The sequence below is a fragment of the Thunnus maccoyii genome, chromosome 14, assembly GCF_910596095.1.
Source record: "Thunnus maccoyii chromosome 14, fThuMac1.1, whole genome shotgun sequence".
NCBI classification, from domain to species: Eukaryota; Metazoa; Chordata; class Actinopteri; order Scombriformes; family Scombridae; genus Thunnus; species Thunnus maccoyii.
Window position 1 is genome coordinate 25,780,513 of NC_056546.1, and position 15,905 is coordinate 25,796,417.

The window sequence follows — 15,905 nt, forward strand, 5'->3', positions numbered from 1 at the left end:
TAGAGTAGATTCTCCCGAGAATTTCTACAGAATAAAATAACTGAAATCAAACTATTCCTCTTTAAATTGGGTTTCCTTCACTCTTCTCCTTACCTGGATGACATCAGTGAGTCCGCGTTCACCACCAGCATCACTGCACCTCTCTCCACGTTTCCAAGTAGCTGCCAGCGAAGATCCTCAGCCTCCTCTCCCCGCTCATTGGTGACACGGGACGCCCATCACAGCTAGACAGCTCCGGGGCATTCCCCATCCGCGTGCTCCGTCGGAAGTGGACGTCCTTTCCCTTTTCCTCCATTGGGCCGAGCCGCTGTCAGTCGATCCCACTCACGGTGATCGCAGTCCGCCTCTCCGGCTCTCTCTGTCTGCTGAGCCCGCCGTCATATTGGCTGCGAGAAGCAGCAGCGACCACGGCGGAAAAAGAAGACCCCCACCATGATGAAGAACGGGCTTTCGCTGCTCTCGATCACTTTAGCCCTTTAAAGACATTTGAGTAGTATTATTTTTTAAATCATTCGGGATGATACCATCAAGTATCCGCGGACGTTTAGTGCTTTTTACCGACACCGTGGTCCGCCAGGGGGATATATGCCTGACTTCTCTTAATAGCCATTTTTTGCAGACAAAGAGAGCTGTTGAATAGAGCTTTCAGAGAGGCACAAGGGTAAGATATGAACTACAGAAACAAACCATCGCCTGTCAAACATGTCACGTTTGTGTACTTCTTATTTCTAGGCCACACAGCATCACTTGGTTTATTTGTGTCATTTTTGTGTCGATTTTTCACAAGCTAACACGCTAACCCCGCTAGCTGGCTGGCTAGCCAAAGCTAGCTTTTTGACAGCTCTTAAGCCTGAATCGTAAGTTAAGCTATATCTGTTGCCAACAAGCAGAAACCAATTTAAATGTATTCTGAAATATATTATGTATCTGACTAACCAAGTTAGATTGTCAAATATGAGCGTAGTTAACGTTATCTTCACGGCTGTAGCTACATTTAGCGGTATATTGGGACCATGGTCAACGTTACCGTGTTAGCAATCGGCTAACTTGGCTGGGACCAGGGGAAAAGTGGGGCCTCCAGAAACCCAAAGGCCTTCCTACCATTATAGAGCAGCTAATAAATAACGTTATAGCTCGATAATTGGTTGTCTACTGTTGACATTAGTGACAAAACATACCTGTCATGGTAGCTAACGTTAGTATAACGGGACTGTACTGTTCAACGTTAGTTTGTATGGCAAGATAATATTGAAACGAAGACAGTTTATTGTAGGAGTAAATTGAGGTGGTTATCTTTAACCCTAAACGCTGTTTTATTGTTTCCAGTTGTTTTGACTGGATCAATATTAGATAAATCTGTGTTCCTTTGTCTGACACCACAGTTTCTGATTAATTACTGATTGCAAACTACTAACACAGCTACATAAGGGCAGGATAATTATTATCCAAACACTATATTGTTGCACTCCTGAAGAACAATGCAATATTGAGTTGCAGGTATATGTTTGGTGCTGCACCTCTATTTGAAATACCTATTTTTAGCCAGAAATACATCCTGAGTTTGCATTGTGGAGGAGAAAACACAATAGTTTGCAACATCAACATTGTTGTTAAAATCTTCAGTATTTGTTGAGATTCAAGTGATAGGAAGACAAATGTGTTGTATCAGTCATTTACAGACTCTGTATGGCTTTCTGTCATTCCACATATCTCTCAGAATGCGAGACGCTGCAAATATCTCATTAACTCTGATCTGGTCTGAGCAGTGAAGGCGTCCTCTCTTAATCTTGTCTTCTCTCCAGCCCTCTCTTAGATCAGTGTGATCCCAGGAGAATGGGTGTGTTGGCCTGCCGGAGAGCAGAAGTAGCCTAGTTCTGTTGCAGGGCAGCTTTAAATGGTTGTGGACTGGAGCTCACTATTGGTTTGGCCATTATTATCAATGGTGTTGATAACAACGGCCATAGAGTCATAGAGAATTTTATCGGACGGCTGTAGTTAAAATAATCAAGCTTGATTTAGCTGAGCAGAGTGAATTCTTAGCTGAAATCTGCAATATGAGATGCCCTAGCTTTGTGTGTCCTGTTGTAGGCATAAACTTTAAATTCTATGTTGCATAAATGTTTAGAGCAGGAACTTGATTGTAAGTTATACTTGTCACTACATGGTTGCATGTGCTTTGTTGATTTGTCTGATACTAGTGTACAAGGGCATGCAATGGTTTATGTTACAGTCTTTGTATGAATTAAATGCATTGACCTGAAAGATAGTATTTTTATTTATTTTTTAATTCTATGTCTAATAAGAATGGAGCCACGCTAATGAGGACAGCATAAGGGCAGATAAGCAAACTAACATTGTAGCAGACACTGGCAGAGTTCAGTTCTCAGTGGTCTTTTCATAACATTTGTAGTAACTCATTCACAAAAACATTTCTACAACTACCAGCTTTCTGTCTCATTGCTTGCCAGGTTACATTTTTAAATCCCTTCTATTTATTATCAATTGATAGGGTACATGGACAAGGGTATATTGGCTAGCATGTTTTGTTTTGGGTTTTTTTTTCTGTTTGGGGACCTCTATAATTGCAAATGTGTAATGGGTTCATTATAACATTGTGACAACAGTCATAGTGTTTAGTTATTGGTGTATTTTAATCGTACTTTAATGGCACAGTTAGCGTTTTGGAGAGGCTGGACCCTAGCCCTGTGTGTTGTTAACTAGAACTTCTCATTGTTTGTATTTTTGACATGATTAGCTAGCTGAGGGATAAAACACACCAACCCCGATGGAAAATCCAGCCTCACAAGATGTAGCTGATATGACATTAGCCTCACAATTCCAGTTCATCTGGGAGGAAAGACAGCAGGGTGTGAACATGTAGCTTTAGTCTGTAGATCAGTGTCTTCCTGTTGACAATAAAATTACAGAATCAAGACAAATGCTGGTACATTTGGGTTGTGGCTGGTAAGACTTTTTGCTCCAACAAAAACTTTGACGGTTGAGAGATGGTTGTTTGCATGTTTTGCTTTCTAAAATCGAATTGGCTGGACAAATTGTTCAAGTACATTTCGAGTCGTGTTGTCTTCGATAAAATCTCTGATTGCCTGTCTCAAATCAGGTAGTTTGAGCCTGACTTAGGATTTTCATAAGGAATTGTCAAGACTATTAATATTACCACCATACCATCACCACACTGAAATCATGTATAAATAACTTAAGTAATACTGCGGTTAAAATGCATTGTGTGGTATTGTAGAGATACACTACTCCCACTTTTTCTCTCCCGTTGTTGATACCTAATTTACTGATGTCCAGTACAAGTCTAATACCAGTGTTCTTTTTTCCTTCTCCATCTGTATACCTCAGTTTACTGTTGAATCTGTTATAATGTGTATAACATAAGGCTATAACTACATGTCACCTCTTACCTAAAAGTGGAGATGTTTCACATTATTATTTTTAGGTTTGAGCAGATTTTAGTGCAGTTCCAGAAGGTTTATAACATTGTATTTATTGTTACAAATTTTACAATAACAGTGATTAAGTGACATTATTTATTTATTATTCCCATCACTAGGGATGGGAATTGTGAAGATTTTATTGATACCAATGCCATTATCACTTCTGCTTATTGGTCCAATTCTTAATTGATTCCTGATCAAGGCCTACGTAGGGTTTCAGTGTCAATGCACCTGTTTTCTTATCTCACTGTTTATCAATGACCTTGCATGCTGATGAATATATGAAATATAACTGGTAGATAAGAGAAATGGTCTGGAGCCAAAAGTTAACTGCATTAATTAATCAATTAATTAATTTGGAAGCATCATACAGTCTCCTGTCTGTATAAGAATAACAAAATGAGCGGGAGGAGGAGGAGGAGGAGGAGTGCTCCGCTGTGTTATTAACGTCACATCTTCAGCAGTGGAGAGCAGCCTCTCTGCTGCAGCGTTAGCTCCGGGAAAGCTATCGTTGTTCAAGATGCTGAATGGGTGCAGATTTTTTGAGGTAAAACAGACTGAGCACTGAGTTATTTTCTTCTATATTTCTATTCTCTTTTCTTTTTCTCGCCTCATAGTTGGTGTGTTGGTCAGTCGGTCTTGTTCGCTACTGCCAATCGCTGCTCCGCTCTGCTAAAGTGAGTCTCTTGAGTGACGGTGTAGAAAGTTCACAGTACACTTCACATTTGTCTCGCAAAGGTAATTACTGACACATTGAATCAAAAAATGCTTGCAGCCGCTGCCTTTTTTGAAGATGAATTACAAGATAGCAGAAGATAACTCTAGCATGTATGCAATGTAGACGGTCTGGAGGCTGCACCGCCCTTGCAGTTGAGTTCCGCCTTTTTTGGATGCCTAAGTATCGACTAGAGGAATTGATAAGCTCGGAGGCATACGATTCTGATGGATGGGACAATTTGGAACCGATTCTCAACTGGCACCAGTTCTTGATTCCCATCCTTACGCATCACTTATCATCAAGAACAATTTTAATATATTTAAATCATCATGTTGACAGTTGATGTAGTAAGACCTCTTTCTACCAAACCAATAAAATGATTACAACGTGAAGGTAATTACTAGGAATGGTAATTATTAATCAGTCATCACTGTTAAGAATTTATTTAATCAAGATATGCTTAGTTGGCACAGCATTATGTGTGCATCTCTGAGGCATCTGAAGGTGCATGCAGTTGAGATACGTGCCATAACGTGAGAAACTATGATCAAAGCCTGTGCTGTGGGCACAGTGCCAGTGGCTTTCCATACGTCAGGAATGGCACAATCAAAGGTGTTGCTTACCTTCAGGACATGCTGTAGGAGTTGGCTCCTCTTACCTGCAGCGCTTTGTCTAAGACGTTCATGGTGACTGCTGCTTGTACCATTCCTCAGGATTCCCAAACATGAAGGACTGATGCACAGTTTTTAATCAGTGTACAGTGATTCACATTTGACCATATGCATATCGTCATGTTCTTAACTTCAAATGTGATGTAAGCCTATTGAGATCGGGGTACCCGTTTCATTATTGACACTTAATAAAGATGGTTGAGGGCCACAGTCCCTTTTCAATGCAGCACTGATCAACTGACAATAATCATGTAAAAGTAGCAAAATAGAAAGAAAAAATCTTTATGTGCAGAAGCAGGAATATCAATCTTGAGGACAGCATTATATCATTCAATTAATTCACTTTTGTTTTGCATGCATGTTACAAAAAGTCATGTAAATTAAGTATTCATTAAAAAAAACAAAACATACATTTTGTTTATTACAAGGTTAATAATATGGCCAACAGTTGATAAATAGGTGCAAGCATCACAAACCTGTGTTTCTGCCCAGTGTTGCAGACCTTGGAGCTGAGTTTCAGCATACCATCACTGCTACTCTAGCAATACCAAAACTGACGTTTAGAAAATTTAAAAATGGAAGTAAATTAGTTTTTTTATGCTTGATATGAATGGTAATGCTGTTGTGAATGTGGGCATATAGGAAGAAAAAGTATGGAAAACAAAAATTTAGATGAATCAAGAATTGTTTTGTAATCAGATGTAGTTGCAAAATAACTCCCCGGCCACAGCTGGTAGCACTCAACAATTTGCTAAGAAGTATTCTGAGTGGATAAGTGTGTGTGTGTGTGTGTGTGTGTGTGTGTGTGTGTGTGTGTGTGTGTGTGTGTGTGTTGGGGGGGGGGGGGGGGGCATAGCAGTGATGGCATAGGCTTCATTGTTTATAACTGAGATGGAGTACAAAAACGCTTTAAAACAAACGTTTCAAGTTTAGTGATTGTAATCATCTTTGAAGTGCAGCATGCAGATGTTACTATGATGGAATCCATCACGAAAATAATTCCTAACTGATGAATTTGCTGACTTGGAATTTGGTGCCGAAAAGCATGTGGATGCTTCGCCAGTTGTGTTTTAAAGAAGTTAACCATGACATCAAAATATTCTTTGTGAGAAATCATTTCTGGTTTATCACTGGAGCGCCGTCTCAAGCCAGCGACGATCAAAGTATAAAAAGTATAATCGGTTGCTGTGTGTTTTTGTAGTGGCACAACCTCTTGAGAGAATGAAATGAAGACGTCCGACGGACCGGACAACGCACAACCCTCACTCAGGCTTAGTGTGCAGATGCAAATGGAGCAGAGAATAGGGGGAAAAAACCACAACGAATGAGTCATGTCACATTTGGTAGTGTAGCTTAGCCGTATGAATAAGACATTATTTTTCATAGCAACAAATTTAGCGCAGGCTGTTTTGTAGGCGTATAGCTAATGACTGTCAAGTGGAGAGACATCATCTTTTGTGAGTACAAAGCAAGTCAATAAGTGGGATGACGTCATGAGTTTGTTAGTGATAGCCCTTGGAAGTACCCTCGGCAAATCAACTTAATCAGTCATGTGCTGAAGACCAATCTGGTTTCCTGTGCATCAAAGAAGCCTTGTCTATCACAGCTGACTGTGCAAATCCATAATGTCTATATCAATATTAAACTTCCCTGCACGCAGGTTGACATGATGCCTGCTTTTAGCCCAGAAGCAGATTGAGTTTGCTTATCATAAAAAAAAGATGCGGGAAGGAGTGAGACAGATTAGCCACAGAGATTCAAACATCATTTGTTGTGTGGCTGTAGCTCAGTGAATAGCACATGCAATTAATGCAAGACAGGGATAGGAGTTAAATTTCCACCCAGACATAAAACAGCAAAAGATGAGTGTGAAGACTTTTATTATTGCTTTATTTTATTTTTTTTAACCTTTTCAGACAGTAATGTTTTAGGCCTTTTTGCATATTGGAAATTTTTACATTTTCTCTTATTGCTGCAATGATTTGGATTCACCTCAAAGTGTAAAATGTGCACCCAAATAAAATGCATGAAGTCCAGAAACAGTGTTTGAAACGGTTAAGGAAATACAGCATTATCAAATCCTTGTAAGTTTTGTTTTTGGCAAGCCACCTAGTGAACCTGTGGTGACTTTGCTCACAGTAAAATGTGATTCATTCAAATACCGTTTCTGCCACTACTTTCACATCCCTGTCAAATTGTAATAGAGTGATAAATCAACTGCATATGAGAATGTGTATGTGCATATACATGTGCCCTGTATGCTGCTGTTACAGGGAAAGTTTTTGGTCAGGTCTAGACTGGCTCTGTAATACAGTACATACCAGCAGATCAGCTGTGAGCAGATCCTGGGTTCATTTATAGCTGTGGCCTTGTGTCCCTGCACGTCTGCCTGGCAACTCCTAACTCTGCTGTTCCAACTACTCAAGCTCACCCACCTCTCAGACACTTTGGCCCCGTTATACTCACACCACGTGTAATTACTAGATACACGGCAGTCTGGGGAATTAAATGTAGGACATTCTTTATGTAGCTTGTGCCTCAGTGTTATATGTAGACACCATTGCTGTTGCGAGATTTCTCTACCTGTGACTTAATCAGTTTTGTCTCCTGTTATCTTCAGGTCCCAGGGGCTCCAGTTGATGAAGAAAGTGAGCAACATGTGGAGCAACCTGAAGAGCAAATGCCAAACACTCTTTCACAACAACAGTTCAGGACCCAGTGAGAGCAGGGTTGAGGCAGATGCCGTCCACTGTGTGGTGGATCTTGGCCAAGGAGGCAGCTCAGGTGAGGCTCAGGCATCAGGATCCTCCAGCCCATCAAGGAGCCTCCTCCCAGTGCCAATGGTAACAGCAGGACGCCGCCATCACAACTGTGTGTCGGACATCCCTCAGCTAGTAGAGATCACTATCGACAAGGACACTGAGGATGTGCGAGGGGGATCAGGGGGTGTTCCCCTGGCCCGGAGAGACTCCTATTCCCGTCATGCTCCATGGGGGGGCAAGAAAAAACACTCATGTTCCACCAAAACCCAGAGCTCTCTGGAGGCAGATAGGCGGTCTGGGCGCCTACGTGGGAGTGGGAACCGTAGGGACAGGCGTTATGGAGTCAGCTCCATCCAGGAGATGAGCGACTCTGTATCTGGAGGACGTAGTCTGAATGCTCGGTCGTTGCGTCAACGGCTAAGTGATACTGTAGGGCTGTGCTTACCGCTGCCAGCTCGCAGACGCTCGCGCTCATCTAAGAACCCTGTCACCTCCAAACGTAAGATTCACCTGACGGAGCTTATGCTGGAGACTTGCCCCTTCCCACCAGGCTCAGACCTTGCCCACAAGTGGCACTTGATCAAGCAACACACAGCACCGGTCAGCCCGCATTCCTCCACTGCCCTGCTGGATGCCTTTGACCCGGCCCACCCCTCTCCTGAGGATGAGGAGGAACGACTGCGTGAGCGTCGCAGACTTAGCATCGAGGAAGGTGTGGACCCACCACCTAATGCACAGATCCACACCCTAGAGGCCTCAGTGCCAGGCTCCTCTCTCTACAAACTGGGACCAAAGATGGCTCCTGGCATGGGAGAGGCCTCTGGGGAAGGCCGGGCCTCAGGGGCCAGCAGCTCTGGGGGTGCAGGATCATCAGGGGCCTGTGGGCAGGTGTTGGGGGCTACAGCGTCAGCCCAGGACTGTGACTCTGAGGAGGATTCGACCACCCTCTGTCTACAGGCTAGGAGGCCCAAACAGAGGCATGCCTCTGGGGATGGTCACCTGAGCCGGCAGCAACCTGGGCCCTGGAAGGTGCACACCCAGATAGACTACATCCACTGCTTGGTGCCGGACCTATTGCAGATCACAGCTCTGCCCTGCTACTGGGGCGTGATGGACCGCTATGAGGCTGAGGCACTGCTGGATGGACGGCCAGAAGGCACCTTCCTGCTGCGTGACTCAGCCCAGGAGGACTACCTCTTCTCCGTTAGCTTCCGCCGTTACAACCGCTCACTGCACGCCCGCATCGAGCAGTGGAACCACAATTTCAGCTTTGACGCACATGATCCTTGTGTTTTCCACTCTTCCACCGTCACAGGACTGCTGGAGCACTACAAGGACCCCAGCGCCTGCATGTTTTTTGAACCGCTGCTTACAGCGCCTCTCCATCGGACCTTTCCCTTCGGCCTGCAGCACCTGGCACGAGCTGCCATCTGCCGCTGGACCACTTACGATGGTATAGGCTCTCTGCCGCTGCCCCCTGCCTTGCAGGACTTCCTCAAGGAGTATCACTATAAACAGAAAGTACGAGTTCGCTGGCTGGAGAGGGAACCGCCACTCAAGGTCAAATAAGGCGGGTTTCTCCATAGCCGGTACACACACACTGCAGGAGGATTACAGAACTTGAGAAATTCCTCGTTAGCCAATTAGAGGCTATACTGACATGGCTCTCTTTCTGGTGGGGGATGGAATTAAAATGTAACAAGCTATACAAGATTCATTCTAATCTTTGTTTTAGTTATTACTTACATCACAGAAAATACATATGATTATATTCAGTATAATGCTGTCTGGCAAGCACATGTTTTTGTGTTGAACAGGTTTTTTTTTTTTTTTTTTTTTTTTGACAGGGAGGGAAGACACAAATATCAGTGCTTTGTGTCTTTTCTCTCCCGCTTTGTGCTAAATGTCTGCCTGATCCCACAACATCACCCTGCCTGTAGACCTGCCTGCATGCCTCCCTGTTCATCCCAAATTGCTGTTTAGGCCCACATGGCTACATTGTACAGTTCACTTTGTGCTTTCTCTATTTTTTTTCTTCCTTAGCTTGTCAAAGCACCTAGTGGAGCACCTTCCCAAGAGGTGTGTGGGTTGAGAGGGCGTCTGGAGGTGCTATTGGTATATTGCAGTCAGAGCTTGTCCCATGGATAAAGCTACATAAGGCACATTCTTTGCCATCTCTTTGCACGCGAGCATCAGCTAAGCCAGTGACAGGGACGGATTCTGAGAGGGTCCATAGAGTTCAGGACAGTACATCAGGGAAATGAAGTGCTTTCTAAAGACTATCGATTAGTCCTTTAAAAACACTAGTTCCTCAATAAGCAGTAATAGTGAATGATGAATATTGAATCAGTCTACTGTGTCGTATTTAGTAAGCAAGCTAAACTTGTCAACTTTATTCCCGCTGTGCGAAATTGCTTTCAAAACAGGAGGGAGAGATTGTCAGGAAATATTCTTGCCATTGTTAGTTCTCACAGCAGTCGGAGTTCTTCACAGGACACAGGCAAACTTTGTGCATGCTATTGTGTATACATGCACAATTAATTTCTTCCTGTATGAAATTTAGCTCCTAGGGTAGCATTTGAGCAGTCTGGCCTCTTTATGGAATTGTGTTATGGCTTTATAGTGATAAGTTTTACATTGGCCTCCTTTTTAGTTAGCATCTTTTGGTGGCATCTGGCATACAGAAAGCTTTGACCCACTGCATCCAAGTCGGTTAGTTTTCTTCACCAGACACTTGTAACATTGGTGCAGCTAGCTTTGCACTTTGGTTAGAGAAAGGAATGCTAACAAGTCTTGTCAGAGGAACTGGGGCACATGTGACAAGTGGTAGGTGAAGACAATCAAAGAAAGTTCAGAATGCCAGTGTCCCTTTAAACGTGACTGTGAGTTGGTCTGCTGGTACTTCTAGTGAGGCTTGTTAGGGAATGGGGACCCCTTATAGTCAAAGATCATAAATGGGGGAGGACAGCCAGCCTCATATGCTAGACTTTACAAGAATCCGCTTGTGAAGAAAGTGAACTACAACTCCCATGATTAGATTGCAGCACCCCTTTCCTCTTTTAATTTATATTTCTTTTATAAAACCGTGTTAAAATGTGTCAAGCAGTTTTTATGAAGAGCACTGTGTTCTTTCCAGTGGGAAAGAAGTGATGTAGCCTTTTCTTGGGAGTTGATGGTGTCACCCACTTTATGGCTCACTACTATAAGGACTCCCCATCAGATCCCCTCATTGCCTGGCAGCATTTGTACTCTTGAGTGGAGGCGGCACTCAACTGTCGTTAGGTTGGCATATCTTTTGAGAGCTTTAGTTATGTCATCTGAATGATTTTAGCTGTGTGACTTGGAACATAAACACTGCTGGCTAGCTGGTCATTTCTGTCGTGTTCTCATTGTGAAGAGAAAACAAGTGTAACCTATGTGCCTTTTTAGAGAACCATTTGTCTCGTTCCATAATCTAATGCTTTTTAGTCCAAACCTAGAGGTGCTTCAACACAGTCCACTCTGATGCCATCAAATGAGACTGAAGAGAATCATAATGAAGAGGTGCATGAGCTCTAAGCTCACTTACTTATGGTGCACGTTAAATTTCTGTAAAGGATAAACGTTTAGTGGTGCTATGTTGGTTAAGCTATGACAGACTATTGAAACGATTAGTTGTACATTAGTTACATCTGTTCTCACTCACTAATGCATGCATTATGTCTGGTAGTTTTGAAAAAGTATTAGGTTTTTAGTGGGTCCAATTCCAGCCCTACTGTAGCATATGCCAGTGAGAAAATATCCATGTTTGTCCAGCCCTAAACGGTGTAGGTTCTAGTCCGTAACCTGACAAATAGATCCTAATGAGACGACAGGAAGGTCAGTCCTGTTCCATGAGCATTTTTATCTGAATAATACAACTTCTGATAATCATGCCCAACTTATTTGTCAGGAAAGTGTTAGAATTAATTAATCAGCAACGGTCTTTGTTCTCACTTAATTAGTAGTAAATACACATTACCTAGCTTTCTAACAAATTCAATTAGTTGAGCTTTTAATAAAAAAAAGAAAAGTATGACTGTGGGAAGATGAGATGGGTGGAGATGAGCAGATTGGTTCCCTTAAGGCATTTAAAGATAAGTTTTCACATAAATATAATTGAGTGGAAAGTATGTAGATGAAACCCCTACAGGTAATGTGTAAAACTAAAGTATTACAGCTGAAACACGCATGAGATCATGATCACTGGAAAAGTAAACCTCTTAACTCCTCAAACTAGCTCATATTTTAGTCTGTGTGTATTTGTGCTCTTTCGTCTATCAGCCCACCCATATGTTAAAGGTTATTTGAATCCTCATCAGTGAGGATGAATCATGAACAAATGTCAGTGCATTTTTTTTTTTTTTTTTGCCCATGAATATCTAAGAGTCTGTGACCAAAGCCAGCTACCAACTATGTGTATTAACTAGTAGGCTTATGCTTATTGCTGTGCTCAGTAGTGTTAAAATTAAGCTAAATTATATTTAAGCTTTACCATCAAGTCAAAGCTAGCTCCATACTTCAGTATGTAAGACTGCTCTTTGTTAAAACATGTTCTCGGGGGAGAACTCGGTTCTGTCAAGTTCACACCTGAAAACCAAACCCTGAAACTCAACATTGCACACCTTTTCTCTCCAAACCGTTATCTTCTTCTCACATATTTATCAGGCAGGCAACAAGACTTTTTTATACAGGTGGTAAGAGATAATTGGCGTAGGTATAATGGTTAACACAAATCTCACTAACCAATATTTGCTTTCTCAACTGCACTGTGAAATCGATCAGAATTTACCGAACATTTCCTCACATAAAAGTCCGAAACATTTTCCACTGCCCCGCACTTTGTTCTCAGAAAACTTGAATACTGCATGTGAATTGCCCATATGTGTTAGAGGAGCTGCGGGGGGGTGTTAAGAGGGAGGTTGGCATTTAAGTCGCTTGCATGTGCACTTTTATGTTTCAGGATTTTTAGCATCCACACTGAAAGATATATCTGAAAACCCACACACATCTTACCATCTCTGCCACCTGTCTATCATGCTACTGCCTAGCAATAGCATACAGACCTTCACAGTGCCCCACCCCACTCGCAGGCACTAATCACAGGCTAATATTACCATGTTGGGATATAAATTTACTGGGTACTAAAAGGGCCACTCTGTGTTGCTTTACGGGTGCTGTGTGACTGAGGGAAACCTTTTTTTATTATTATTATTATATCCAACTCTCCACCTAGCCACATCCCTAACAACACTGTGTTGAAGTGGATGTGACTGTGGTGTTGAGGACTTAAGGCCCCTGTACTCTGTCCACCCCTGTCAGGGCGATGTTAGGCTGAAGTTAACATTACGGAGCAAGAAGGAGAGATGGAGCTGGCTCACTGAGTGCCCTGGCTTCCTGTTGTGGCAGCGGCACAGAGGGCTAGGGATTTTTTGAAGTAAATAGCACTTTAATTGTGTACTTGTGTTCCACAGTGCAGTCAGTGAGTATTAGGACAGTGATGCATTTTTGTTGTGTTGGCACTTTCCTCCAGCATATTGAATTTTAAATGACTGTTAGGTGTTAATTTGAGGGTGTTTACATCCATATTGGGTGAACAGTTTAGAACGCACTCTTTTTGTGACACTGCGGGTATATTTTTACCCACAGGCAGCAGTCATTTCGTCCCTATAAAGCTTGTTTTGGGAGCTTTTTGCCTTCAGTTTGGTCCTCCATCATGTAAGACATCCTCAGATGGATTGAGGTCAGGTGACTAACTTGGCCAGTCAAGACCACACTGTTTTGGCGCTCAGGCTCCTTTGTTGCCTTGTCTATATTTTTGGGATCATTGCTTGCTTTCTTTGACATTAAATGTCAGGATTGTAATGAAATGGAAATTACCACCCTATTGACCTAATATTGATTTGAACACCCTCAAACATACTCAAAACTTGAAAGTCAGCCTTTTAACCAAGCAGTCTTTGTAATGACCAATGTGCCGAGGTACAGCACCGAAACAAAAAATTTGAAAATGCCTCACTGTCTGAAAACTTGCGGACCACGCTGTATGTGTATTAGCTCAAGATGGCGAGACTTGTGTGAGTGTTAAGAAAAAGCCGGTGGTCCTGAAATATTTCACGTAAATTCAGGCATTGTAAGCTGTGTCGATGGAGCTCGATTCTCCACCATGCTGCAGACTCGGTGCATGCGTGTGTGTTGTGTGGGAGGTATATTTGTGTATGGACAGAGCCACATGGAGGGTTCCAGTGGAGGGGGATGCAGAGTTGACTGTGAGGGGTGATGAGACTGTGACTCCTATGAACAATGCCTCTGTCCCTGTCCCACCCCCCTTATTCTCAGGCAGGCCCATTGCAAGGAGAGTCCCAAGACCCTCTCAACCCAGTTTTCCCCATGGGAAATATCTGACATTAACCGTAGCACATGTTTGCCATATAACCCTTAGATTTAGAAGAAGGAAAAAAAAACAAAAACAAAAAAACATTGTATGTATGATGAATGATGGAGTTATGTAATAGGAGCCCGATGAAAAGACATTTTATTCTTCTGTGGTGCATTAACTGTCTGGAACACACATACATTTGCACACACTTACTGTCAACACTTCTTCTGACACCTGCACTACCCCAGGTATCGACACACACTCACAACCCCTCCCCTCCCCCCCACCACCATCACCCCACCCTAAGCCAGGGATGTGTAAACATGGACCACATTTAGCCAGCACCACCTGTCTTGTGTGAAAAACAAAGATAGGTGTTTACGTGTATATTCTATGTTCTTAAAAAAAAAAAAAAAAATCAACAAAATGCCGTGAATTGAACTATTTTGACCTTATATTGTCATTAGTATGACACTATTTAGCTGCACTATGAGAGCCTCGTTTGTGGCAAGAAACCACTGGGTCTGGTCTGGATGAGAGACAGGCTGGCCGTGTCGCTAGCTGTCCCATTAAACTACAGCAAAACCCCTGGATGTAGGACTCCTACCCCCACCTCGGTACGACTCATGGTTTCAAACAAACTAACATTAAAAAAAAAAAGATATTTTTAACATTTTTTTTTTCATGTTTCCCATATATATTTTAGAAAGCTGGGTTAAGTGCTATATGCAAACAGAAAAAGATGTATGAAAGAATTATTATTTTTCATTATTACTTCTCCCTAATATGCAATGGAGTGTAGTGTAACAATGGTTGCAATCCTCTGTCACTTTAATGCTGTATGTGCACATTGGTTGCTGTGTGGATGTGGGTGCCGAGGCAACAGGACTTGACAATGATGGGAACTAATGGTTGTCACTCTGCAGAACCGCCGTGTCCCCAGACCGCCTTATTCGTTCTGACCAATCACAAGAGCCCTTTAAATCCGGGGCCACAGCCACTGCCACAGGCTGACCAAGCTGTCGTCAGACGAATATCGCTGTTCCAATTTTCTTCTGCTTTTCCTCGCTTTTTCCTTTCTTTCTTCTTTTATTTTCCTCTGCTGTCAGGTAGGATTTGGAGCGTGTAAATGGCATAATCATGTTCACATTTCACTGTCTGTTCTGTGTATCTGCTTCACCATTCAAAGAGAAAAAAAAAAAACAGTTGTTTTCCAGTATAACCTGTTCATTTTTAAGAGCCGTATGATGCGACACTTGTAGCTGTCACTTTTGGTGCTTGGCTTATGCTTCATTGTCTTAATATTCCAAATAAAACTGTTAAGTGTAATCCACACTGGCCCATGATATAATACTGAGTATGTTTTCTTTATTATGTTGTAGTACATTCCTGGCAGTGCCCATGGAGTGAATGAGGTCGAGGCAACATCTGTGTGTTCGATTTCAGTTCGACGTTGCAGGGCTCAGTATTCAGTAAATACGAAATATATTTCAATGTATCAAAGTTGCCAACCCTGTGTTGATAACCATGACACATCATAATCAGATCACTGACGGCTTCAGGTAAAAGTAATTTTTAATTCAAAGCAGGTAGTTTCTACCTAAGATGTTGAGTAAAACTGTATTTATGAATCAGTTCAATCTGAAACAGTGCATCCATTGTCATATCCCCAACCCAAGTAGCTCATGAGGGCAGACTGTATGCAACATATAGTAGTACTATGGTGCAGCCCTGAGTACATATTTGGTGTTTTTTTTACTTTTGACAATAAAAAGAAGTACTGATTTCAAGATTTTGAATTGCCTACAGTACATTACAACTGAAATGGCTTTTCCTCCAGTCATCAGTGAATACACTATAGAGTTAAATTCCCACCAAAGATTTAATGATGTTATT

The 15,905-nt window shown here is 42.3% G+C and overlaps 1 protein-coding gene across 1 annotated transcript; it reads left to right on the forward strand.

Moving 5' to 3' along the window:
* The first annotated feature begins 314 nt into the window (after window positions 1-314).
* socs5b (suppressor of cytokine signaling 5b) lies at window positions 315-15,360 on the forward strand. Its single transcript, XM_042432610.1, has 2 exons — window positions 315-661; window positions 7,471-15,360. Exon 2 carries the CDS (start codon window positions 7,490-7,492, stop codon window positions 9,179-9,181), a length of 1,692 nt encoding a protein of 563 aa, XP_042288544.1. The 5' UTR covers window positions 315-661; window positions 7,471-7,489; the 3' UTR covers window positions 9,182-15,360.
* The last annotated feature ends 545 nt before the right edge of the window (window positions 15,361-15,905 follow it).